Source organism: Nuphar pumila, chromosome 8 (genome assembly GCF_984573655.1).
Source record: "Nuphar pumila chromosome 8, dmNupPumi1.hap1.1, whole genome shotgun sequence".
Taxonomy (NCBI): Eukaryota; Viridiplantae; Streptophyta; class Magnoliopsida; order Nymphaeales; family Nymphaeaceae; genus Nuphar; species Nuphar pumila.
This window is the reverse complement of record NC_143256.1, coordinates 121044044-121072028: the sequence shown is the minus strand read 5'-3', so window position 1 is coordinate 121072028 and position 27985 is coordinate 121044044. Positions and strand designations below refer to the sequence as shown.

The 27985-nt window shown below is 41.9% G+C and overlaps 2 protein-coding genes across 2 annotated transcripts; both read left to right on the top strand.

Annotated features, from left to right (window-relative positions):
* The first annotated feature begins 13140 nt into the window (after positions 1-13140).
* Positions 13141-18979, top strand: FUS9 (Ubiquitin-conjugating enzyme family protein). The gene is made up of 4 exons (XM_090015824.1): positions 13141-13415; positions 16101-16174; positions 18408-18555; positions 18661-18979. Exons 1-4 carry the CDS (start codon positions 13166-13168, stop codon positions 18756-18758), a joined length of 570 nt encoding a protein of 189 aa, XP_089871950.1. The 5' UTR covers positions 13141-13165; the 3' UTR covers positions 18759-18979.
* A 7538-nt stretch (positions 18980-26517) lies between these two features.
* On the top strand, positions 26518-27633 carry LOC149830458 (F-box/kelch-repeat protein At1g15670-like). Its single transcript, XM_090015460.1, has one exon. It carries the CDS (start codon positions 26518-26520, stop codon positions 27631-27633), a length of 1116 nt encoding a protein of 371 aa, XP_089871586.1.
* The last annotated feature ends 352 nt before the right edge of the window (positions 27634-27985 follow it).

Sequence of the window (27985 nt, the reverse complement as noted above, 5' to 3'; positions counted from 1 at the left end):
CATATAAAGTTTTGAGCGTTTTGCCATGTTTGTCAACTTGTGATACCTGATTAAAAGTTTATAACTGTTGCTATTATCGCCCCTCCCCAAAACGGGCTCAGTAGGACTCATTCGTTCCTCAATTGTAAAAATGAATTAGATGTGAGCTACCCCGGGAAAAAGGATCATATCCTCTGACACATGATACAAATGATCCTATGTCGATCCTGGCCGTCCAATTACGCATTTGAGGGGTTACGATCAGTCTATATCTTTATAAGATTGTGAAATAATCTTAGCCGTTGGTTAGAAGGATAAGTTAGGATTGAATGCAGGATAAATCCATTACATGTAAGATGATAGGATTCTTACTCTCTTGCAGCGTCTCTCAATTGGTTTAGGCAAACATGGAGAATTGAGAAACATTAAACATCATGAGTACAATTTTTCCTGTGATCAAACCTGCAAAAAGTGGGGATCAGTCCACTCTATTGGGGTTTACTACCATTAGGTTGGTCTAATTAAGGCTGGACCCATCGTCAAATAAAAAAACAGTAGATGTGACCCAAGTTGATCCAAACTATTTAGTGGGTATGGCCCAAAAGAAGATGCCTATTTTGGTACTTGGTTTGGATCGACTGCCTGATTTCCTGAATCCATTTAGAGAAGGTTGGTAAGCTAGCTTAGGATTGTAAATGGGTTGGGTTGGGTCATAGGTCTAAGAACTGCCCTTTAGCAATGTGGGTGAGGCCGACGGTGGATGAAGTCTTTGGTGGACAAGGAGGTCGTGGGGCTTTTCCACCAATGAGGGGCTTTTCCAACAAAAGAGACCTTTAGCGGAATGAAAGCAGTATATTAGGATTTCTGAACACTTGAGATTTCCCCATGTAAATATTTTCTGATGGGATTCTAAAGGTACATGATGGGACTTCCAACTCTTGCAGCACACTACTAATAAATAACCTTGAAGGGACTGCTTGGCAGTTAACCATATGACGAGCAGACTGTTACCACAATTTTTGCAATGCTTTTGGAAACATGGTTGAGTCAAATGCTCTCATGTTTTTTTGGGGGGGTTAGGCAGACCCCTGCCAGTTATACAACGATATCGTTGGGATTTGAACTTGCAACGTTCCAATACAAGGTGACGTGAAAAAAAATGCTCTTATGTTTCAAGTCCATATACTGTCAAAAAGCATGAAGACTGATATTATATTAGGTATCAAGAAAAACATTCCTTTTATGTCTTTTTCACTTTTGTGCAAATGCGCTTTCTTCATCCATTTTGCAGGAATATGTGAGTGAATGATAAGCAGACTGCTGTTAGTATATACTGAACGTTGTATACTTCTTAAGAAGTGTGAAAGCCATAAATTCCTACCTGAGAATTGTCGGAGAGTACTGTGGAAACTGGAAAGTGGAAATAGTGCCAGGGGCAGGGATCAAAGAAGCAAAAGATGGTGGAAGGCTTGTCAATGCCTGTTTTAGTCTAGTTGGTATTCACTATGGTAGGTTGGGGAGTAAATCTTTCATGCCATTCTTTTGCATAGTCAGATGCAAGGGACTGTGTAGTTACAGCTGACCGGTTAGGCATTTATTGTCATGGAATGAGCAGTTTTTTGTCACTTTTCTCATTGCTTGCTCATTAGTTGTCCTTCAGTCTTTGTACTTTTTTCTTTTCTAGGCCCTGTTTGGAAACTAGTAGCTGGGATGGGAAGTGGCAGCTGGTAGCTATCAATTTCATGCTTTAGTGTAAATACAATGCCACTTTCCATCCCAAATGCATTAACTTCCATCCCAGCTACCAGTTTCCAAACAACCACCGGGTGGTAGACCAACTTTTTGACAAATGCATAAATTCCTACCCCAGTTCCTAGATTCCAAACAGGCCCCTAATGATGTTGAGATTTCCTTCAGAATAAGAAAAAAGTGCAAGTCTCGGTTTTTTAAAATATGTTGGCATTGCGATGCACATGTTTGTTTGTCTTGTATTTTATTGGAGAATTATTTAAGTTAGCGTTTTTTTCTATTTGGCTAGATTTTGTTTTTCCTATATTATGTCTTTTTTTTGAAAGGCAAGCTGGGGTTAGAAGCCGACTCCTACCAGTTATACAACGATACCATTGGGAATCCCTATATTATGTCTTTAGAGATGATAAATAAGGTACTAATTTTGTGTTTGTAAAAGGAACATGGCAGCATCTTTGTTGTTTCTTCTTAAAACATTGTTCCTCATTCTCTTATTTTTTCTGCTGTTTGAATTCCATTACCTTAGGGGCTTTTATTGGAAAAAGCTATCTTGTTAGTTGATGCTAATTTATATTCACTTATGAAATAGTATTGGATGATATCTTAGGGTTGTTAAATGCATACATGTATTGTGTTTTATATTGAAATTTTCAAGTTTGGGAGCAGCGCACAAGCTATCATCAGGCCTGTGAAATGTTCATGCGAATCTTTGAGAGGTTGTGAGCTTCGGACAGGGTGCCTATAGCAAGTTCACTTGTGCCAAGGTAAAAATGTCCAACAAAGAATAAAAAAATTCGGACATGGAAAGGATTTCGGCAAATTGTGAGGCATTTCAAAGAATTCGCCATTTTACAAGAATAATATGGTTATTTTTCAGTTTTTTATATATTCCACCATGGTAGCCTTTATACCTTACATTACTACAGGCAATCCGGATCTTTAACAACATGATGCAGCCTTCAAGGGCTGTGAATAAAGCAGTGAAGACTCAGCTTGTCGACGCGCACTCCAGTTCCTGCGTAACCTTGATGAAGGTTGGCAGGCTCGACTGTGTATAATCGGTTGCTGAACAGGCTTAAAAAGAACAATAAATCTCACCCAAATGGTGAGTTGAAACTGATTTTATTAAATACTCAATGTCTCTGGCAGATTGCTGATAAACAGGGGAATAAAGAATGAAAACTACGAACTGTAAAAAAAAAACGAATGAAAAGGGAAAACAAAGCAAGGCTGCTGAGAAAAAGAAATGAAGCTGTCGTTATTCTCCAAAAACTGCCTCACACAGCCCTAGGTTGTGCTTTTTAAAGATGGTCACTGGATCCGGGTCCGGACCCAGACCCGATAAGGCTTCAATTCTGGACTGGATCGGTGCTGAGTTGGGTCTTTCCTTTTCTGGAGTAGGTGCGCGTTATCTTCCTGCATCGAGTCAACTCACCTGGGGTCGAACCCTGCTGCTGGGTCCGATCGTCCATTCCCACTGGTGGATCGGGTTCCCTGGTCGTGCCAGGGTCACCTGGCACTGGTACTGGTACCGCCTGCTCTGCATCATTCTCCCCTGGTTGGGAAGAAGTCGGCTCCGACGACTTGTTGTCTCCACAGTAAGCATATAGATCAGACACATTGAAAATTGGGGAAATGTTCCAATCGGGAGGCAGTTCTATAAGGTAGGCATTCGACCCTAAACGTCGTAGGACCTGGAAGGGACCATATTTCTTAGGACTCAGTTTATTATAGGTGCCCACGGGAAAACGCTCAGGACGCAGGTAGACCCAAACAAGCTGACCGACTTGAAACTGAATGTCGCGACGACCTTTGTCAATGAAGGCTTTGTACACTTCGTAACTCTCAATGAGTTTGGCCCGGACTTGCCTATGTATATCACGCATGTATTCAACATCATCAAAGGCATCTGGGGCGGGGTCAGGGAGACTGGACACTGGAGCTAGATCGACGACATGAGTGGGCGACCGACCATAAACCACTTGAAAAGGAGACTTGCCTGTGGACCTATTGATAGAACTATTATATGCAAACTCGGCTTGAGGCAAGACTAGATCCCAGGTTTTAACATTTTCCCCTACTAGGCTCCTTAACAAGTTTTGTAAGGTGCGGTTCACAACTTCGGTTTGGCCTTCGGTTTGGGGGTGGTACGCACTACTGAACTGAAGCTTGGTCTTCAACAAATCCCATAACGATTTCCAAAAATGGCTCATAAAATGCGTGTCACGATCAGAAGTGATTGTGTGGGGTAAACCATGGAAGCGAGCGACATCCTTGAAATAATAGGACGCTACTAAAGAGGCATCGGTGGTTCGCTTACACGGGATGAAAATAGCCATTTTGGAGAACCGATCAACCACGACTAAAATTGAATCAAAACGATGTGGCGTCCGTGGGAGGCCCACGCTAAAATCCATGGATACGTGCTCCCACGACCGTTCAGGAATGAGTAATGGAGTATACAGACCACTGTTCTGACGATGGCCCTTGGACACTTGACACACATGACACCCTTGGATGAACTTGACAACATCTTTGCGCATTTTAGGCCAAAAGTATCGTTCATCTAACAGAGCGAGCGTCTTATCATGCCCGAAATGCCCTGCTAAGCCTCCTTCATGTAATTCAGAAATCAACTGAAGCCTAAGGGAGAAATCAGACACACATAATTTGTTCCCACGGAAGAGGTAACCATTATGAATACTAAAACGAGGGTCGAGAGTGCGATCAGAAGAGATGCACCCCTCCCAGACGTGTTGAAAATCCAGGTCTGTGGGATATAATTCTTTGCACTATTCGAACCCAACGACCTGCACTGACATAGTCATCAGGAGGCTGTTTTTCCTGCTAAGAGCGTCAGCCACCTTGTTGAGGGTACCAGATTGATGGTGAATTGAAAAGGTGTACTCTTGCAAGAAGCTGACTCACTTAGCATGACGAGCACTCAACTTTTTTTGACTATTCAGATACTTCAATGCCTCATGGTCCGTGTACAAGACAAATTCCTTATAAATGAGATAATGTCTCCAATAACGAAGAGCTTGTACAACGGCATAAAACTCAACATCATACGTGGAATACTGACACCTGGCATGCGTCAGCTTCTCACTAAAGAAGGCAACAGGTTTGCGATTCTGACTCAAGACTGCGCCAATTCCCATCTTGGAGGCGTCGCACTCAACCTCAAAGACAACACTAAAATCAGGAAGGGCTAAGACAGGGGCACTGGTCATTTTCTCTTTGATGATAGAAAAGGCTTTTGCCGCAGCAGGTGTCCACTGAAAACTAGTACCCTTGAGGCACTCTGTGATGGGGCCCATGAGGGTGCTGAATTTCTCACGAAACGTCGGTAAAAAGTGGCCAAGCCGTGAAAGCTACGGATCTCTCCAATAGTCTTTGGGACAGGCCAATCGACAATCGCACGAACCTTCGCGGGGTCTGCCTTAACTCCATCAGATGACACAATAAAGCCTAGGAAAACAACACTGGACGTCATGAACTCACACTTCTTCGCATTGACATACAATTTTTCTCTCCTTAAAATTTCTAAGACCTGACGCAGGTGACTCACATGGTCCGACAAAGACGAACTATAGATCAAAATATCATCAAAATATACCACGACAAATTTCCCTATACAAGGACGTAGCACTTGGGTCATCATATTCATGAAAGTACGGGCATTGGATAACCCAAACGGCATGACTAACCACTCGTACAACCCATCACGTGTCTTGAATGTCGTCTTCCACTCATCCCCCTCTCGGATACGAATCTGGTGATACCCACTTTTTAAATCGATTTTGGAGAAAATGGAAGCATCAGCCAACATATCAAACCTATCATCCAATCGAGGGATCGGAAAACGGTATTTGACAGTTATGCGGTTTATGGCTCGACTATCCACACACATGCGCATGGACCCATCCTTCTTAGGGGTGAGCAAGGCGAGTACTGCGCAAGGGCTCACACTTTCACGAATAAAGCCCTTTTGCAGTAACTCCTGGACCTGCTTTAATAACTCGGCATGCTCGGAGGGGTTCATGCGATACGCGGGGAGATTGGGAAGACTCGACCCTGGCACAAAATCAATAGCATGTTGCACGACACGCATGGAAGGAAGACCATCTGGAAGGTCATCCGGCATAATGTCGCTAAACTCTTCAATAAGGGTTTGATGTCCGTAGGAACTGGTAACGACGTACTCACTGAGGGTTTAGCCACTACAGCATAACAATAACCATCCTCCTGACATTGGTTCAAGAAAGACTGGTAGGATAGTCCGGCCAGTCAAGGAACTCGCTCAGGCTTATCTACCGTGGGAAACCCCGTCTCATTGATGGGGAGAAGGATTATCTTATGACCTTTAAAGATGAACGAGTACGTGTTCCTACGACCATCATGAATAGTTTTGCGATCAAACTGCCAAGGACGTCCCAACAGGATGTGACATGCACTCATAGGGGCCACATCACACCACACCTCGTCGTGGTAGTGCTCCCCCATGGAGAATCGGACTAAACAACGCTGGGTGATGTGAACCTCGTTTCCTTTTTTGAACCACGCCATCTTGTAGGGGTGAGACAGTTTCTCGGTTTTCAGGTTCAAGGTAGACACAACGCTCTCGGACACCATGTTCTCACAAGCACCAGTGTCGATAATAACATCACGTGCGTGACCCTCACAGTTGCATCGGGTTCTAAAGATGTTGTTCCGTAGCCATTCGGCAGGGGTCGACTCACGGGGTGCGGTCAGGACATGACGGATGGATAATAGATTGTCGACATTGCCGTCGAACTCTACGACTTCCCTCTCATCCTCATCCTCGCCCAAGGACTCACTCTCACTCTTGGATGCTGACTCCACAATACCTTCGACGAGATGGGTGTTTTTGGCCACAGTGGGACACCTAGACGCGACATGCCCTAGCTCCTGACACCTAAAGCAACGGATGGTAGACTCACTAGGTTTTGTTTTAGACCGGGTATTGAATGCGGGTTCGGTCGGATCAGGTTTGCTAAATTCCGCTCTAGGGGTAGACTTTGAGTCCTCCTTCCTAGGGGAGATCGCTCCTCTGGTTGGAAAACTCGACTTGGGTCGACTCGACTGGTCACTACGGGAGGTCCTATATTTCTGCCTCCGTTTCAACTTTTCCTCGACGTTCATGGCATAACTGTTGGCCTGATCTAATGTCTCAACCGTGATACAACTAAAGTTGTCAGAAATAACAGGACAGAGACCAGAGATGTACCTCGTGACCTGTTGGCGGACAGTTTCCTCGATCTGCACCCGTAGAGAAAGACGATGGAACTCGGCAGTGTACTCCACCACAGTACGAGTGCCCTGACGCAGGGTTAGATACTTCTTATAGGCTCTCTCAGCGTGATCTGAAGGCACGAATTTTGATTGCATCAGTCTTTGCATCTCCTCCCACGACTGTACGCGCCCGAGCCCCTACCACTCCCTCGATCGCTGCAGCTCCACCCACCATGTCTGTGCTAACCCTCTCAACCGAGTGGACGCTAAAGAGACACGACGGTTCTCTGCTACGGTGTGGTAATCAAAGAAAAACTGCACGGCATAGGACCAGTCAAAGAACTGCTCTGCGTCGAACCGTCCTGCAAATTCTGGAAGGTTCAGTTTCACCCCATAAGTGGAGGGATGCTCCACTGCTCTCTGTTGTCGAGCCTCCACCATTCCTGCAGGATACTCGCTCCAGAACGCATCGTCGTCCCATGCTGCTTCATCGTCCTCTATGCGGTATGGTTCGCCTGGATGCTGGTGCTGACGGACTCCACCGAGGGGTGGTCGACGCTCAGATCGCGCCGCTCCCTGCTGAAATTGTCGCGGTCGGGTTTGCCCGCAGGCGGGCGCCGCCTGTGGCTGTCGCTGCGGTACTGGTATGTAAGGGGGTCCTACTAAAGGTGGGGGGTTGGGCCTCTGGCTCTAAGTGGGTAGGAAAGGGGTAGTAAGGGTTTGGGTTATGATAATGGGGTAAGGTCAGGCGAGGTACTCGGTTTTGTATCGGGAATGGGTTATTGGGTTGGTTAGGGTTCGGGTATTTAGTTGGGTTGGGGTAGGTCTGGGATGGTTCGCCCGATTGGATATGGATCGGGCCTAATCCTAAACTACTTGTCGGACCCAGATTGGGATAGGTCGGATCGGGGATCGAGTTGTGGGGATAAAAGGTTTTGTTAGAACTCGATCCACGGTCCATATGAAAATGGGTCTGGTTGTGACCCGGCTCAAGATCAAGCTGGAGTTTCGTCCGGGTCCGATACAGGTTCGGGTCGGTATGGGATCCATTGTGGGGTTAAAAATTCCCGGGTTGGGTCGGATTCGGGATGAACTGCGAACCCAACCCAACTGGGTAGGCTGGGTATGGGGCTGTCGGACCCGGACCTGCTCCTGAGAACCCAAAGGGTGGTCCTCGGTAATCGGGTCCGGATCCACTTACCATTGGTTCTTGACTGGACCCTGAGGGATCCGAATTCATCCACAGGGGATCGATCCCCTTAGCCCGTGAAGGGGCTGCAATCATATTTCCGGCCGCAGGCGCTGGGAGGGTCGACAGACCCATCCCAATCTGAACTGACGTTGGCGTGCCCCCAAGAGGATCCAGTAGCAAACTTGGGCCACGCAGGTCGGGTCTGGCCTGCAGCCCCTGTGGTGGGGCTCGGTGCCTACCCTACGCATGCACGGCACTGATGGAAGGCTCTCCAATGGGCTCCAGGGTCGGAGGCGCTACAGTCGTACCAGGGTTCAGTGTTGGCGTACCTTGCTGGAGCACTTCTCGGTTGGTGGCGATCACCGCACCATCACCCACGGGGTTACCCATGGGTTGAGTTGTTGCCGAGGTCGATCCTACCGTCGATTCCATGGCAACGAGTCAACACTCCATACCATCCATCCTCTTGGTGATCCCGGCCATTTCTTTGTTCATGCACAACATATTCTCTTGCATTTTGGTCATCATTTCCATCATGCGCATCATAGGGTCCTCGGTACTTACCTCTTCCCGTTCTTTGCCGTGTGCCGAATCGTTCCTCGCCTCTTGAGCCATGCGGCTATCGACGGAGGATGTCTGGGCTCTGATACCAAGCTGATGCAGCTTTCAAGGGCTGTGAATAAAGCAGTGAAGACTCAGCTTGTCGACGTACACTCCAGTTCCTGCGTAACCTTGATGAAGGCTGGCAGGCTCGACTGTGTATAATCGGCTGCTGAACAGGCTTAAAAAGAACAATAAATCTCACCCGAATGGTGAGTTGAAACTGATTTTATTAAATACTCAATGTCTCTGGCATATTGCTGATAAACAGGGGAATAAAGAATGAAAACTACGAACTGTAAAAAAAAAACGAATGAAAAGGGAAAACAAAGCAAGGCTGCTGAGAAAAAGAAATGAAGCTGTCGTTATTCTCCAAAAACTGCCTCACGCAGCCCTAGGTTGTGCTTTTTAAAGATGGTCACTGGATCCGGGTCCGGACCCAGACCCAGACCCAGACCCGATAAGGCTTCAATTCTGGACTGGATCGGTGCTGAGTTGGGTCTTTCCTTTTCTGGAGTAGGTGCGCGTTATCTTCCTGCATCGAGTCAACTCACCTGGGGTCGAACCCTGCTGCTGGGTCCGATCGTCCATTCCCACTGGTGGATCGGGTTCCCTGGTCGTGCCAGGGTCACCTGGTACTGGTACCGCCTGCTCTGCATCACAACAACAAAGGCACTGAAAGTTCCTGATTCTTGTGGTTCTGACGTAATTGAATTGGGTGTACCATTCTCTTTAGTGAGATGCCATGGTGTTGAACATAATGTCAGGCGGCTGCTACTGCTACGAGGGCTCTGGCAAAAGGTGTCAATTTTGATGAAATTATTTCCATGCCAAGAGAGGTATAGTCTTCAAGATATCATGAACACATACATGATGTATCTACATCATGGATGGCCTAATGCAATGCAAGAATTTGATCATCCTAGGATCTGTTTTGTTTGACTATTCTTTAGAGCATGAATTGCATTATATATTTGCCCTTCTGCAACATTGTAAGAACTGGGAATATATAGCTGTATCTACATCAGGCTGTTTTGTTTGCCAAGGTGTTTGTTGAATGTTGTCCATATCAATTTATTGGCTTGTAATGTTCCTTTGTGAACGTTTTTGCAAGGTTTTTCTGAGTTGCCATGTCATTTACATAAATAAAAGAAAATAGTCTTTATGTGATTACTCAAATTTATACATCTCTGCTCGTGATCTGATTCTTGATTGCCAACTGCTTAGTGCCCTCATAGTGGGATCTGGCGGTGCCTAATTTATAGACAAAAATATTGATTTTGAGCTTAATATGCATCTGTTCACATTTCTGTTTTTGCTTGAAAGATGGCTTTCTTGATGCTGATGTAACATAACCTGAAGACCATATAAACTCGTAGATATGATATATAACAAAGTATAAATTTATAGGTTTGCAATTTGTGTTTTTTCACAATTTTGCTTTATTTTTGTGTGCAAATTGTAGTTTGAGGCAATGACTAGGCATGCTTGGGTAACGCTTTTCTCTATATAGATTGCAGTAATTTCAGGAAATAACCATGTAATCCAATACTATTGGAGCCACAATGTTTCTCTCTCTTAAACTGTCATAATATTCAAAGGGTTGTTTGTTTGAAAACCAGGTGGCATGTTTCATTATCATACAGTTGATCAACTCCCAGCTTTTCCATTCAAAAAAATCATCTCATATTTTGTATCTGATACTTTTCACCTATATTGTTACATCAAATTCTTTCATATATATTATCAATACAAATATACAAATATTAATATATGAGATATATCTCTAAATAACATTTTGTGCAATTTGCTTATGCTAATTATGTTGTCAGTACTTCTTGCATGGTCCTCATCCTCCCATTTTTCATTTTCGTATTTAGAACTTGAGTCTCTCTTACTCCTGCAGCAGGTAACGTGGCATCCAGTGTTCACCACCTGAACCAAACTGCCTTACCTCACTCCTATTGAATGATAATAAATAAATACTCAATTGATTTCCAATACTCAACAAAAGGATCCTTTTTTCTTTTATTTTTGTTGAAATGTTTTTAGATGCATTTTCCTCTCTCATCTGGTTTATTTACAACTCCATCAATTAGAACCATTTTCTTCCACAATGTCATAACTGGGTGAAATTCAATTGAACTTAAATTTAGTCAATGTCAAGACAAGCTTAAACTAATGCTTAACTATGATAACTTATGCTAGGTTAGTACCTATGTCACAGTGACACTCCCAAATGGGTCCGTGACACTTATGACACGTGCGGACACCCTACAAGTTTTGGTGTGTGACACGTTAGTGACACACTCCAAAACCTGCCGGACTCTGTCAGAGTTGTTTAAGGTTTTTTAAATCAAAACTGATTCTTTAATTTTGTTTTGTTGCGAAGGATCTTGACAGGTGAAAAAAAAAATGATCAGGTGCAATGTGATAGCACACTTTTAGTGTGCCGCTACACTTGATCACCTTCCATCTTAGGGATAGAGGCTTGTTGGTTGTAGGCCCAAGAGAAGATAAAGGGTGATCAGGTGTAGCCGCACACTAAGTGTGCAATCACATTGTACCTGACAGCGGCTTGTTGGTTGTGGGCCCAAGAGAAGATAAAGGGTGATCAAGTGTAGCAGCACACTAAAAGGGTGCAATGATCCTCACTAGTAAAAATAAGAAGAGAGAGAGAAGTTATCAGATAAAATATTTAGTCATTACTTTTTATCTTATTTTATGAGTCTCATCAAAAGAGGGAGGGAGGGAGAGTATAGTTACATCACTTAAAATATTATAAAAAATACACTTGAAATCAGTCAATGTAAAATATTTTATTAAATATATTATATTAATAAAAAACATTTTATAAGTAGTTAATATAAAGCACAAAAATATTATTAAAATTAAATTAACAAAAAATTTTATTTTATATTAATAAAAAACACTTTATTTTAGTTATAATATATTATATTTAAGCATGCCGACATGTCATACTTTTTAAAAGTGTCAAATCAGTATCACACTTACGAGTCACGTACATGTACATACCCATATCTTTGTGACATCGGTTAGTTGGATCAATCTATACCATGATGCAAATTTGTTCTACAGACACGGTCCAAGTCCATTTTAGCTGGATTTCGGGTTTCAAAACCTAGATTCCAGATTGGATATGCAATGGTAAAACCAACCCTCAGAAAAGTTGACTCGAAAAAAACTTATAAAAATGCGAGACTTGGACCTGGAACAGAAGTTAGTACCTCATCGCCACACCTGAGTCTGATCCACCCAATTCTAGATCAAGTCTGACCAGTACAACATTCCTAAAGCTGACTAACAAAATCCATGGAGGTGCAAATAGGTTGGACATGGCCTGAATCGTTTGGCCAACGATTCAGCTGTATCGGTCAATACCGATACTCAAGCGTTCTGTATCCATTAAAAAAAATTTATGTGTCAATCACAACATGACACATGTTAAAACCATCAAAATAAAAGTTAAAAGTATTTAAAATTAATTTATAATATTTTTTACATTTATTAAAAAATAGCCAAATCAGGGGGTGATGCGTATCGATTTTCTTCCGATACCTATAGGCCGATACTAACAACATTGGTTGGGCCCACGATGGATTAAAAACAAAGCAAACCCTACTATTTACTATTTGATGCCTTGGGTGTACATCGGCTTCAAGATTAGAAACTTGATCCAAATGATAATTGATGAGTTGATAGGATTCACTCTTGAACTGAGACATCTGTAAATATATAACCTTCCTTCTCAGATGAAAAAATGCACTTGGATCAGATTTTGGTTTCAAACCAAAACCTAAGACACTGATTCAAACTCGATTTGAATCCAAAGAATAATACGATTTAACAATCCTGAATCTGTACCAAATGCATATTGGGATTTTATTTCATGATCCAAACCTGCAAACAGTACGTTGGATTTGGAGTAAATATCATACCCGACCTCTGTCGACCCTTACCCGGCCGTAGGGATGTCAACGGGTGGGATGTAACCCAACATCTGACCCGAATCCGACTAGTCGGATTTGGTAGCCAAAACTGGATTCCATTAAAAATCGGATTAAGGTTCAGTATTGAGTTTTGCAATGAAACCAAATCAGAATCTGATTAAAAACTGAATCCGATAAAACTTGAACCCATTTAAGTGTAATTATGTAAATATCGGGTTTTAAGCTAGTCTGATTTGGATTTAGTTTATCTCTCTTCCATTCGATTAGATAAGTTGGATTTGGTAATGCCTACATCCGAACCGTTGACATCCCTACCCGGGCCGGGCGTAAGGCCGTATTTGCAAAATATGAGCAAATACGGTAGTGTGTGTGTGTGTGTGTGTGTGTGAGAGAGAGAGAGAGAGAGAGAGAGAGAGAGATGGTGGGGCCAACCAACAGTGGTGGCTCAGGGGGAGCGGGAGGAGGAGGAGGATGGGGAGCGGGAGGAGGAGGAGGGGGAGGGGGAGGCGGAATTCGGTCGTGGCCGTCGGCGACGTCGGTTTCCGCGTCGGGGAAGAGGATACAGAAGGAGATGTTCGAGTTCAATGCCGACCCTCCTCTTGAATGCTCCGCAGGACCCAAGGGCGACAACCTCTACCAGTGGGTCTCCACCATTCTAGGCCCTCAGGGTAATACCGTATAACCATTCTCCCCTCAATTCTCTTATCCCCATAAGAAGAAATATGAAAAAACTGATGATTGCCATTCAATTTTGCCAATTAGTACTGATTGCCCACTTGGGCTGTTCTGAGTCCTCTTTCTTTGGCTCTTGAATGGTAGATAGTAGTGTATTTCAACTTCAAATGGTATCTGGCATCATGCTTAATCGTGTTTGTTAAAGCTGATACCAAGCCTCCTGTCTGTTGGCTGTATCCTCCATGTTCATCGAGTGGCATCCAAGAGTTGCACTGCTCTCTTGATCATTTGCCATCGCACAATGATGTCTTTTCTTTGTGGCCAATCACATGATTCCCCTTTGCGCAGCGACCACATTGCTTACCAAATTATGTTTTACTGCTTTGGTTGATTGTAGTGCATACTTTACAAGAATGTAATGGTATGTATAACTTATATAATGCTATAGGTTCATTAAGATTAGTGTAGATAACATTAAGCTGAGCCCAAGGCCAACCTGGGCTAATAGCATAGTCGATGAGTATCATCATCATTAATATCATCTATCATCAAGCACCCCAACTACATGTGGTTGGCACAGTGTATAGGTCATGGGATCGAATGATATAGCTGGATGGTTAAGTAACCATTATCATAATCGAGGGGTCTTGGGTTCGAAGTTCGAACCACAGGGCCGCTATCCCTCTCCTCCCTTGAGTAAAGGTTATGCCATTAACTTACCAGGGACTGGTTGACTCCATGGGTTGTAGGTTCTCTCTTGTGATGTCCAAGACATGAAATGTGGGAAGAGTCCAATAGTTAGGAATGCTTGAGGCCAGCCCATGTTACCATCACATGAATCAGATATGGATGCCAAACCATAAGAAATTAGATAACATGAAAATCCATATTGTTCCAAGAGAACCAAATCAGAAGCTTGGAAGGACGACTGTTTTGGTGTTAGGAAATCTATTCAATAAATTATAAGGCAAAAATGATTTGATGTTTTTTTTTCAGGCAAGCTTCAAATGAATTTAATAGGTTCTGATATAAATATAAATAAATAAATACGTGTGTGTGTGGGGGGGGTGGGGGGTGGGGGGGAGGGTACTTACTCTGGTGATCTTGTGTATTTCACACTCTCTGTAGAAAGTCGTGGTTGTGTGTTCTATTTAGTCAATTAGACCCTATAGATGTGTTTGTAATGGTTGGTCTAGTGAGAAACATGGATTTGATCAAATGGTTTTGATGTAAAAATCTTTTCTTTGTTTTTTTCATGAAGTTTTTGTGCATTGTAGGCTGAAGATTCTTAGATTCCTTTTGAAACCTGTATTCACATCAAGAAATATTTGGCTGCTTAAAATATTGGGTGCATTATGAATTCATGTTTACTTCTACTTTCAGCACAAATTATTTAGCTGCTTAAATACACTTACTTTGAACATGGATTGTGGTGGTAGTATCAGGCATGGGGCGTTTAATTTGGTCATAGTTGACCAACCCGTGACTCAGACTCGGATCACCTGACCCCTGACTCGTGGGTCAACAGGTCGACTCAGTAATTCGGACCAGTTAGGACCTAAATTTTTTAGTGTTTTTTTTAATTATACTTTAAATTTTTAAATATTGAATATAACACTATGTTTTCTACAATGTGAATGCAAATAATCAAATTCCAAGCATCAAATTTACTAAATCAAAGCATCAAAGAATAGGAACTTCAAAATATTTGCATAAAAAAAAAACTTCATAGCTGCACATACATAAGAACAACAATGAAATGAAACAAGTAAAAAATGAACAAGGAAACCCCACACTGCACACACTGTTGGGGTTTTTTTCACCATTTTGTGTAACATGTTTGTGTGTGTGTAGTGTGAGATTGTGTATACTGTGGACAACAAAATAAACCCCAATATTGTGCATCGTGCACACTGCGACATAGGAAAAGTAGGAAACCCCCATCAGTCTGGACAAAAAAAAATGAAATCTATGGCCCCAAGGCCACAACAGAGACAAGGCAAAGAGAGAGTGAGGTCCTTGCTTCAACGAGAGAGAGAGAGCACCTGGCTGCCGGCGGCGGACAGTGGTCTCCGGCCATCGCTGTTCGATGGCTAGGGTTTGAGAAGGGGAGATAGAGAGAATGAGAAGGGTCGACAAACCCTTTTCAAAAAAAGATTCCCTTTTAAATGGTTAAACCGGTTCTCATCGAAACAAACCGGTAAAAAATCCGAGATGACTCGGCGAATCGGGACCGAATCATCTCAGTCCTAAATCGGATGATTCAGGACTGAATCGGCGACTCGCTGAGTCACCCGATTCCCAACATGATTCATATCTTTCTTTATTCTTAATGATACCTCATTTAGACCCTGTTGGTACTCTAAAGAGCAACATACAGTAATCATTCATGTTTTGTTCATAAATCTTCCATCACTGTAACAATACTGTAATGGGATAGTCAACTGTGCAGAAAAAATGCTAGGTGGAAACTGTGGACTTTTATTTGCTGGTACTTCTTTTGGAACATTATATATTAAACTATAATAAAAAATTGAGAAGTTTTTAGTACTTATTCGTGTTCTAAAGAATGGCTTAAATTGAAAACAGAGTATTATTCTTCCAAGGGCCATATTACAAAATTGTGTATACTGTTTGCACATTGCTAAAGCTTTTTGACTCCATTTTTTCATTTGTAGGCTCACCATATGAAGGTGGTGTGTTTTTCTTGGACATCACATTTCCAAGTGATTATCCATTCAAGCCTCCTAAGGTGCACTATGGTTCATGTTTAAGAGAAATACTACTTATTTTTATCATAATTGCTGATGTATATCACTGTAAGTATTAAAATATAAGTGTTTATCATTAGAATTCTAAAAACACTTGTAGAATGCATAGTTTGTTCCATGTTAGGTTATTTGAGTTATGTAGCCAAAAGATGTTCTGTTTTGTAAATTTGTGTGATATTAGAATTCTAAAAACTGTAGAATGCATAGCTTGTTCCATGTTAGGCTATTTGAGTTATGTAGCCAAAAGATGTTCTGTTTCCTAAATTTGTGTGATCTGTAGCAAAATCACCTTGACGATAATGATCATCTAGCACCTACTGCGCCGAAGTGCATGTCACAGGATGATCTTCTAAACTATTTGTGGTGATATAAATGTACACTAACATGCTTGCAATTGTTAGTTCATGGCATATGTGACATAAAAGAGAAATGGGAAGGAAGAAAGGAGAAGGCTGGCAGCAGCAATATGGAGAATGACCAGAAATCTCTTTGGGCTGGGATGTTGTATGTTGTATTTGTTTATAATAACTACAGTTATGGCAGAATATCAGAAATACCCTTGGCTTCGCAATAATATACAATTCTGCCACTGTAAACAATTAGCACATATGAAGCACTATATTGGACACAATATTAAGGACAAATGCATGTCTACCAACAATATCCATATCATGAAGCACCATATTAGATACAATAATAAACACAATCTCGTCTAACAACGCTATCCATATAAACCTAAGTGTCTAGATATCTCATTCGACCACTGCTTTTATATTTTCTTATGTTTACCTGCTCCATTATTTTATTAGATAAAAACACAAAATTCAATTTCTTTTTCGCTATCTTTTTCAAAGCCATAGAGTCTTCTGGAAAAATGATTATTTTAAATTCTTTGGGGATATCACCTTTCCAACGAATTGCCGTTTGCAATTTTTGTGACTATGATTAGGTCACATACTTCCATTTGGACATCCATTGACAAAGAAACCTTATTTTACATGGTATTCTTGGAATTACATTTGTCTTGCAATCTCTAGATTTAGTTGTTATTAGTGATCATAAAATAATTACATCCCCTGTTTGTCAAGAAAGCTCTTCAGAATCATTTCCAAAAAGATGTAGATCATTTTACTATTTCTTGTTGTGAAGGTTCATAGAGGATCTTATTGTCTAACTTTCAGTCTTGGGTCTACTCTATGTACCTGTATTATTGTTTCCAAGCTGGTGAAACTGACAAATCATTCAACAATTTGCTGAGTCATTGCAGTGTAGATAGCTTCTTGCAGTGTTTAAGTTATTTAATTAATCATCCATGCAAGAAATGAATTGGACATCAACATTTGGCATTATCCTAGAAGCACTTGGTAGTGTGCTCTCAAAGATTACCAAACTATAGATAAATGAATAGCATGGCTAAGATTAGGCCGTGCATGTACAATCAATTGTCTCAGAGGATTAACATGGTGCCAAGCTTGGATGCTGATTAAGCTGGAGTCAAACCTGCAGTGGTCCAGGGTGAGGTAGTACTTGTGAGATTTTGGTTTGCAACTTTTCTGGAAACCTTAAAATCTCATCCATTACTTTAGGGACAGAACATTCACACATGCTTGCACACACACACACACACACACACACACACATGGACAACCATGTGCACATGCAGCATGCAGGTATATAGTTTAGGGCCATATTTAGTTTCTTGAAGCAGCCACAATTTCCTGATCTAGTAACAAGATCAAATATTGGGTAATGCCTTTGTTTATTGCGGAATTTTTTGCCTATTTCAAATTATTAGCTGATTGTAATATACTATGCAAAAAAAGTGAATGGTTATAGCCCTCCTGGTTAAACATGGCAACACTGAAAATAAAGAAGATTTTGATTGTGGAAGATTGAAGATTAGAAGCTTAGTCTATGGATCATGGTTTTCTAGTGGCTTACTGAAGATGCACATTTTCGCAAAGTTTCTTTTGCTATAGCAGCGTCTAATGAAAAGTAACTGCCCCACCTTGCTTACATGATACAGTTTGACAATGTGTGTATGCGCATGTGTCACTGAAATTCAATGATTGACACCCATCACGAGTTTGTAATGCTAAGAGTTTCTTCTAAGGACTAATATATAGTGTGCGTCTTTTCATCTTCTTCCTTTTGCTATATGCTATTGCTCAGTCAACTTAAGTTTATTTTAAATCTAATTTCCTTTTCGTGCAGGTCGTATTCAAAACACGCATATATCATTGTAATGTTGATTCTGCAGGCAATGTTAGCTTGGACATCTTAAGAGAAAGCTGGAGTCCAGCTATAACAATTTCTAAGGTCTTACTTGCGATCAGATCCGTTTTTACGAACCCTGACCCTTGTATGTTTTCCTTTTGATCTGTTTCTTCATATTGATTTATCTATTTGAGAGTGCATGATGAAGAATGGCATCTAAACAAGAGAAAATTATATTTTACAATTGCAGATAACTCCCTCGTTCCAAGCATTGGACATCAGTTCTTGACTGATAGAGCTAAACATGATAAAATCGCTGCTGAGTGGACGATGCGATATGCAAAGTGATGTAAATGTCATCTAGAAGCACAAAAATGGGCTTTGTGGTCTTCCTTAAATATTGAGAATGTATGAAATATAACTATCCCTCAAAGCCTGTAGGTAAGCGAAAGTTTGATATAGCTTCATAACTGAGATTATACAGGTGTACATAACTCATCCTATGATGGTTGCCTGTACACTATGTCTACTTGCTATCATAGATGCCAATGGACTCATTCACATCCTTACCCTTCTCTCCCATTAAGCTTGTAGGTAAGTTAAAGTACAAGGTAGCTTGATATTTGATCTTACATAGGCATAGGTGAGTATCTCATGATGGTTGCAATAAAGCTTCCAATGTAGATTCTTATGGACCCATTTGCATCTTTGGAAATATAGGATTAGTTTACACCATTTTGTTTTCAGTTAATCTTTCCAATGGTTAGTGACACTTTTATTTACTTAGGGTCTTTGAAGTACCTTTTCATTACTTTTTTTTTGAGGTTTTCATTTTTGTTTTTGGCGAATAAGGGTCATCTCCCAGCTTCGTGATCAGAAGATAAACTTTTCATTAAATGATTTTTAGCCTTTTTTCAAGTGACTAAATCTTTCAATCCAAATTGAAAATAACAAGGCTGCTCCCGTATGGATAACCAATCTCTTATCTAATATGAATAATCTTGTACTTGTAGCACAAATCACCTTTTCAAAACTGTTTTTTGTCCCATAAAACTCCAAGCCGTGTTACAAGTATTAGCCCAACAGTATTGCCAATTTGCCATATCTTGACCCCTAACAGTGAAAGACTTAACTTCTGGTTGTTAGCCATATGCATGCAGGTGATATAGATTAGATGAATGCCATTATGAACGAAAGAAAAAGAATAAAAAATATTGACCAAAAATTCAGAAATAATTTTCTGAAGCATCTACTTCTGTGCAGAGTGGTGGGTGTTGAGCTGATTCAACCTGATTGAAACTGAGTTTCTACAAGGTATGGCTACAAAGCCGGTGACATAGCCTCGGCATGATTGGTTTGTTAATAGGCCAGGTTTTAATGCTGGGTTTTGGGTTGAAAAAGCAAGGCCCTTGACCCACTTGTTTGAGTTACTAAATAGTATAGCGAGGCTGGGTCGGACTCTTGTTTGGTCGGTTGGACTCAACATAATAATAAACACGACTTTTGGACCGGATCTTATTGTACTTGGGTCTAAAAATGTGGCTTGAGCTCAGTTCTACATGGGCCAGTAGCCCATTAGGCTGCAACTTGATGCCCAGCTACCAATACTTGTGAAGTTGTGTATCATGTTTACAGATGTGCCATGTATTAAATGCTCTGTGGTCATAGAGTTCCTTTTGCAAAGATGTAACTTACGTGGTATATTACATGGTTCCTTTGCGTCCATCTATGTAATACAGACTCTTCTAACAGGGCACCGCACCCGCGTGGCACCCGCACCCAGGCAGGTGTGTGCGGGTAGTGCGGGTGCGACACTTGGACACAACTTCCTTTGTGTCAGGTGAAGTCAACCACGCTGAGGTCCATTTCTATCCAAAAGTAGATTCAGTTAACCCTAATCAAGTCCATTTTATCTATATTACATGTATAAATACATAAATGCACACACATACACATAATGTTAACTTAAAACTGTTAAAAATTATATATATACCCTCCCGCACACCACACTCAAGTTTTTTTAAAGTGTCACATCCTCACCTGCATCCACACCTGCACCTATGTGACATAGGTGTCCATTATTTGCATCACAAAATGGTAATCAGTTCGTGTCTTCAATGTGCTAGAAAAGGATCATACTAAAGAATTTTGCTAATATGAATCTTATCTATCTTCGGTTATCATCTGCTTTTTTGGTTTTCCTGAGCTCTCTAATCCATCAAGCTGCAGTTATATTTATTTGATCTGGATCACAAATATGGCTTCATTTTGAATGGCTTGCTTTGAGCCATCCCTTTTATCTATTCTCTGCCTCTTTATGTCATCTCTTGTTGCATTTTTTGGTTGATTGATTTAGTGTTTTCGCTAGAATTTTCTTAATATGTATTGTTGTTAGCTGTTAAGGCTAAAAGGGCCTTGTCTAAACAAATGGTACGGTTATTTCACTAGACCTGTCACCTATTATATGAAGAAATTCTTTATAAGGATTGGAAATGGATTGCATAGGTTCTTCTCCCCTCCTTCCCCTCTCAATTTCCGACTGGTTCTTTCTTCGAGCTTAACAGCGGCAGGCTGTCCGTGGTGCACAAACTAACCATATGTGAGGTTTTGAGAGGTTTGTGCATTGAGGGAACTCTACCCAACTTTATAAGCTCTTATCTGTCTCAGTTCTAATTATATTTGCACCAGTGCATGTGCCAGATCAAATGCATGATCTTTCTTGTTGTAGAAGGAATCTCATGGATCATGGTTAAGTTTAACACATGGTGATATGGGCGTAACACACAGGTTGTTAGATTATGGGATTCAAGTTGGAAGCCATCTGCTAGCTTTTGTATAGTCTTCATTACCCTGTGTGTGTGTGTGTGTACACGCTCTCCAGAGGCTTGGGAGAACATGGATTTGGAAAGAAAATTTGACTTGTTCTTTCCAATCAAGGGGAAGTTTGCAATGACTTTTTTTCAGTGGTGAAGAAGAAAATCCTTACTCTTCAAAATTCCAAAACCACCTTTCTCCAATCCTGCACCCTCGATGTGCTTTGTCCAAAACAATTTCAAATATCCAAATCTTTCCAAAATGCCTCCAAAAGGGTACCCTTGGAGGTTGAAGCTTAGAGAGAGAGAGAGAGAGAGAGAGAGAGAGTTGTATTGTATTTCTTGTGTTAGTGCAATACGGCATCTACACAACATAAATAGAATTCTTACCAAATAAGGGATGTTGTCAAATAATAATTTCTAAGATACTAATTGTTCCCTTGCGACTTATATTATAAAGTTGTGTTTAGAGTTTGTTTTGTTTTTGTTGAGTTTGATGTAAGTTGTTCGGTTCAGGTGAATCAATACCCCGAAGGAGCAGCCCGTATGCTTGAATTGTAATAGCCTTCAAGCAAAATTGTGAATGAATTAAATGTGTTGAGCTTTCTTTTGTTAACCTTCATTGTGATTGCAATTCTTCTCTCTCTATTATCTCTTGCTCTCTGATTATAAGTTTCTGTGATTGACAAGCGAGCTCATAAGTAGGCTTGCGGCGGTAAGGACTGTCACGCCGCGTTGACCCATTGAAGGAAATAGGCCCATGATAATAACAATGCTTCTTGAATCTTACAACAACAACAACAACTACGCCTTCATCCCAAAACAATTGGGGTCAGCGATATGAACCAAAAAAGAAATTCATTTTGGGTCTTCCACATGAATCCTTTTCCTTCAATCATTTCTATCCAACGCCATGTCCTCGGTGAGGTTCAAAGCATTCATATCCTTTCCTATCATCTCCATCCAAGTCTTCCTAGGCCTACCCCGACCTCTTTTAACTAATATATTTTCCCATTTCTCCAACCTTCTAACTGGAGCATCATTAGGCCTTCGCCGAATATGTCCAAACCACCGTAAACGATTCTCTCGCATCTTATTTTCAATGGGTGCAACACCTACCTTCTTACGTATCTCTTCGTTCTGAATCTTATCTTTTATTGTATTTCCACACATCCATCTAAGCATCCGCATCTCAACTACACTCATTTTTTGAATATGATGTCTCTTGGCAGCCCAACATTCCGTACCATATAGTAAAGCGGGTCTAATAGTCGTCCTATAAAACTTTCCCTTCAACCGCAATGGCATTCTACGATCGCACAGCACTCCAGTAGCACTTTTCCATTTCATCCACCCAACCTTTATCCTATGATTTACATCTCCATCAATTTCTCCATACTTTTGAATGATGGATCCCAAATATTTGAAATAATCATTCACCGGTATATCTTGCTCACCAAGCTTCACTACACTCCCATCACTACTTCGTTGCTTACTAAACCGACATTCCATATATTCAGTCTTACTCTTACTCAACTTAAACCGACATTCCATATATGCTTCTTGAATCTTAATTACAATAAAAAAAAACTTGGAGCCTAACGTCTATCTCCTACCCTTTGTCTGTGTCCTGTTCAATCTGTAGCAAATTAAAAAATTAAAAAATACTAAATTATATTTTACATTAATAATTACAAGTTAAAACTTTAGAGTACTATTGCTTCCTCTCTTGTTCATCTCTGAAAATTTTTTGTTTGGGAGAATGCTCCTCTGAATATCTAAATAGTGCTTTTGCCACTTTTCATATATAACAATGCTAGACTATATGCTGTCTGAATAGGGATGGGTGTTGGGTCGGCCCGGACTGACCTGAGGTCTGTTAGGTCCAGGCCCATGGAGAGCCCGACCCACTCTTGTGGGGCTTAGGCCAGGATCAAGTCTCATTGAGATAGGTTCCAAGTCAGTTGGGTCGGGCAGGCCTGTTTAAACTCAATGAAACATGCTGGATTAGCTCTGCTCAGTACCCAGTCTATTTACTAGCCAAGCTGGTTGGCTCATCACTTCTCGGGCTGCACAAGGGAGCCTAAACCTGGCTCATCTTGGGTTGGGTAACGCTTCAGGTACCCGACCCTATGCCCATGCTTGAGTATGATAGGTTCTTCCTACGTGAATTGTATAATTAATTGCATCTGTATTAATTGAGGTGCCTTAATGACTTTAAACCACAACGAAAACAAAGCAAACCACAAAACAAAGAGAAGAAAAGAACAAGAGAAGACACCTGGCACTTAGGCCTATGTCCATGGAGCAAAAAATCTACTAGCAAATGCGAGGAGATACAGAGATGAGCCACAAAACTCTTAAAACCTTAATCTCCAATACACCCAAAACCCCTACTCTCAAAAGTAGGCGGCTATAAACATAATGAAAGACAAAACCCTAGCTGGTGCAAGAGAAAATTACAGAACTAGTCTGGTTCGGGTCTCTCCACCACCACTAAACCCCATTAGAAATCCACATTGTACGTTCACCAAAATATTTGGGGACGGGTTATGGATCGGAGTGAATCCAAATTTCAAGACACCCACAACAATCCTTGTGAAACTCACTTGATCGCTATTCCTCAGCTTTCACAACATCCATCCCATTGAATACCATCTTTCCCATATGGAATCTCAGCTTTCATGCAATGGTCGTTTTGATTTCCTAACATGACTTCACATTACATGCAGCATCGCAGTGACCTGTCTGGCAGCCATCCATTTCTACATTTCTTGAGATGGGTTGGGGGTTCGATCCCTAGAAATTCTGTGATGGATGGTCAGCACAAGTGGAGCTGCATGCTAAGCATTTAGCGACGCATTATAAGAAATGACCTAATATTTTTTCTTGACAATCACAGAAAACATATATCACCTTGATCTTCATCATTGTTGTCATCTTCTTTTTTTTTTGGCTATTAAAATCCCTCTCTTCGTTGGTGGAATGCCAAGGTCCATCTATTAATTAAGGATATTCTTTAACTACAGGGTTTATCCTCCATCTTGCCTATAAAAAACAAGAAAAAATGGATATTCTTCATGTCAATTATACAAAGGCCTTAACGTGTTGACGTATCAATGTTTGGATTGTCTTTAGAAGATGTCTAATTTGTTGGTCCATTAAATCAACCAATGCCACCATTGATCGTTTAAAAAACATGATTGGGTAAGCTCTAATTAGGGCTGGTAACCGAGTCGAACAAACTGGGTCCACTGCCATCCCTAATCACAAATGAGTATCCAATGAGTCGAGCCATGGGCTTGTTTACCAGCCCTAACTCTAATACCACCTGCTAAGACCTTTAACTCTATAGTAAAGGATATATATATATATATATATATATATATATATATATATATATATATATATATATATATATATATATATATATATATATATATATATATATAGAGAGAGAGAGAGAGAGAGAGAGAGAGAGAGAGAGAGAGAGAGATTGGACTTTCTAGAAGCTTGAATTTTTTTACACATATTGGTGCCATCGTCCTGACCACCAATGTCTCATCTCAAGACAAAGACACCAAATAGATAAAAAATACTCAATTATTGTTACATAAACAAAACGGGATTAAAATTTTACACTCTGATCATATCTTTCTCTACTTTGCCGATGCAACCGGCGACTTTAAGCTAGTTGGACCCGGATTTCGAATAGCTGATCTCCATCTGACCCAGATTATGATAGATCCGATTAGGTCAGATCCAGTAATGCTTAAATCCGAGCCGAGTCCCATCTTTTTAAAGTCTTGGTGAGGTGTAGGTCCCACCTCATCTACAACTGGAGCTCCACCAGTGGTTCATGAATACGAACTTTTCTTTTTGGAGGTGAGTGGTCATCTGCTTCCCGACCTGATCCATTCTCCTCCTTCCCTTCGTTCTCAAAGATTTATGCACACATTGTACCCTTTCGGGTATGGTGGGACAGGGAAGGACAGTTAGGGCGCAAAATTCGGTGCGTGGTCCCACCTGAACCTGGACACTGGACACCGCTACAAAATACCGCGGCGTGTCCGAAAGGGGACAAAATCCGTTGGGAGAACCGGTGCCGTTGGTTTGATTACTTTGCACATGACGAGTTTCTTCTAGAAGCATATAGTAGACAAGAACGCATACGTTATGCGTGCCTATGGTTTCACGCTCCTTTTTTTTTTTGGGGGGGGTTACAAAACAGTTTTGTTGGAACGACAGGAATTAAAAGTTAAGCAAAATATGAAGAAAAAAAAATTCATAACAAGTCCCAAATCTTTGAAATCTATGATTCTGCCTACTCATTGATACATTTAGGGCCCGTTTGTTTGTCACGAAAAGTGAGGCTTTTTTTGGGGAAACGAATCGACGGGCATTTTCGTGAGCAATTGACGGGCAATTGATGTGATTTCTAAAAGAATTGGTTGAGTTTTCTAAAAAAATTTGAAGAAAAATGTATTTTTATAAAGATACCTACAGATTAAAATATTTAAACATCGTGTATAAATCAATATTTCTGTATATAATGCTAATATTTAAAAAGTTTAATATAAACAATGCCTTTTAAAAGAAATTATTGCTAATAGAAACAAACTAAATAATCACTTATAATGTAATAGAAAACATGCTTCTTAAGAAATTGAAGGGATTTTCTCTTGAATATTTGATACTTTTTTTCAAGTGTGGGCGTTCATACTGGGAATGCACGATATATATATATATATATATATATATATATATTGTGGTATAGTTTATTTTGGATTTACGTTGCAATGGTAAGAAAAATTGGTACCTTGCCAGGAATTAAGGATAAAAAAGCAGGCATTGGTATGAAATTTTCCAAATAACAAAAATCTCAGGTCCACTTGACGTGTGTCCAAGGACAGGACAGGCAGTGGGGCCCGACTCAACTTACAATCCGCACCCACTTGTACCTCTGTGAGCCAGACGACCTCATTGGGGACAGAGACATGCTAGGGGCGCAGACCAACTGACGCCTGCATCCTTATCTTTTGTTGGTTCTTATCCCATTTTCCATTCACGGTCGGCAGAGAGAGGATCTATCATCTCTTTCTCTCTTATTGATTTGCAAGCTACCGTTTTTTCACATAAGCGTTCATGTGGAGTGTGGACCACTTGAAAACAGCGTTTAATTATCATTTTCATACAAACATTGCTATATAAAATTAAAGAAACTAGGTTGGCTTCATCCATTTCATTTGTTGCTTACTGTGTGTGTTGTGAGATCTGAGTGAAGAAAAAGAACGATGGAGGGAGAGGAGGAGAAGCAGTGGGAGTCCATCATTCCTGATCTGCCGGAAGACGTCGCGATGGAGTGCCTGATTAGGGTGCCGCACGCCAGCCTGGCGGCGATGGGAGGCGTGAGCAGGCGGTGGAGGGAGATGATCACCGGCGCTGATTTCTATGGGGAGAGGAAGCTCAGGGGCACAGCCGACGGATTCGCCTGCTTGGTTCAGCAGCATCTGCTCCCGACGCCGCAGGAAAACGGCGACGATGGAGCTTCGAATCGCCGGAAGAGCGGCAATCGGGGACAGCCCGTCTACGGGCTGACGCTGTTTGATCCGAAGAGGCGGAGCTGGGAGAGGCTGCGGTCTCCGGAGGGCGGACTGCCGCTCTTCTGCCAGTGCGTGTCCGTGGACGGCAAGCTCGTGGTTCTCGGAGGGTGGGATTGCGTCACATGGGAGGCGACGCGACGCGTGTCCGTTTACGACTTCAGGACTAGGAGGTGGATTAACGGGAAGGACATGCCTGGCCCTGCTCGGTCCTTCTTCGCAGCGGCGGCCGGCAGTGGTGGTGGTGGAGGAGGAGGGAGGGGATTGGTGTTCGTGGCGGGGGGTCACGACGAGAGCAAGAACGCCTTGAGGACGGGGGCGGTGTACGACGTGGGGAGGGACGAGTGGGAGGAGATCGAGGAGGCGATGGGAGAGGAGAGGGACGAGTGCGAGGGGTTGATGGTGGGGAAGGAGTTCTGGGTGGTGAGCGGGTACGGAACGGAGGGGCAGGGCAGGTTCGGGGAGAGTGCGGAGGTCCTGGACACGGAGACCGGCAGGTGGAGGCTGGTGGAGGGGGCGTGGGCGGCGGGGAGGTGCCCGAGATCGTCGTGCCTCGGCGTCGGGAGGAAAGGGGAGAAGGTGGTGTTCCTCGAAGGTGAGGGGGCAGCGGCGAAGGTGGGGAGATGCGTAGTGGCGCTGGGAGGAGGCACCGGTGGTGGCGGGGTGCTGGTGACCGGATTCGCCCACGAGGGTGGGCCGGTGGGGTGCTACTTGGTGGACGCCGGGAAGCAGGGGGAGAGTTGGACCAAGGTGGAGATGCCGGCTGAGTTTTCAGGGTTCGTGCAATCGGGCTGCTTTGTGGAAATTTGAAGGCGAGTTTTTACTCCCAAAATTTCCTATTTTTCTCATCATGCAGAGGTTTGGATGTACATATTATTTATTTTCTCTGATCGATGTGTGAATATTATTGAAGTTAAAATGGTACGTAACGCACTGGCTTCACTCAATTGCTGGAAAGATGTGATGGGAATGTTGGATTACGGTGTTTGGCAATGAAATGCCAAATCAAGGATTTCCGAGTTAGAGGATTGAGCTCGTGATGGATTTGGCATTTCCACAAGTTGTTTGGAAGCACCCAAAAAACATTTTATTAGATTCCGGCACCAGCACGTTTCACTCTGCCGGAGACGAATTGCTCGTCATCCTTGCATTTCAATTTTAC

What these genes read in the sequence shown, in the direction of transcription:
- LOC149830458 (XM_090015460.1), top strand. Translation starts at nt 26,518, where the DNA reads ATGGAGGGAGAGGAGGAGAAGCAGTGGGAGTCCATCATTCCTGATCTG.
- FUS9 (XM_090015824.1), top strand. Translation starts at nt 13,166, where the DNA reads ATGGTGGGGCCAACCAACAGTGGTGGCTCAGGGGGAGCGGGAGGAGGA. An exon ending in ATCCATTCAAGCCTCCTAAG is followed by an intron (nt 16,175 to 18,407) that starts GTGCACTATGGT and finishes CTTTTCGTGCAG; the next exon opens with GTCGTATTCAAAACACGCAT. An exon ending in TTTTACGAACCCTGACCCTT is followed by an intron (nt 18,556 to 18,660) that starts GTATGTTTTCCT and finishes TTACAATTGCAG; the next exon opens with ATAACTCCCTCGTTCCAAGC.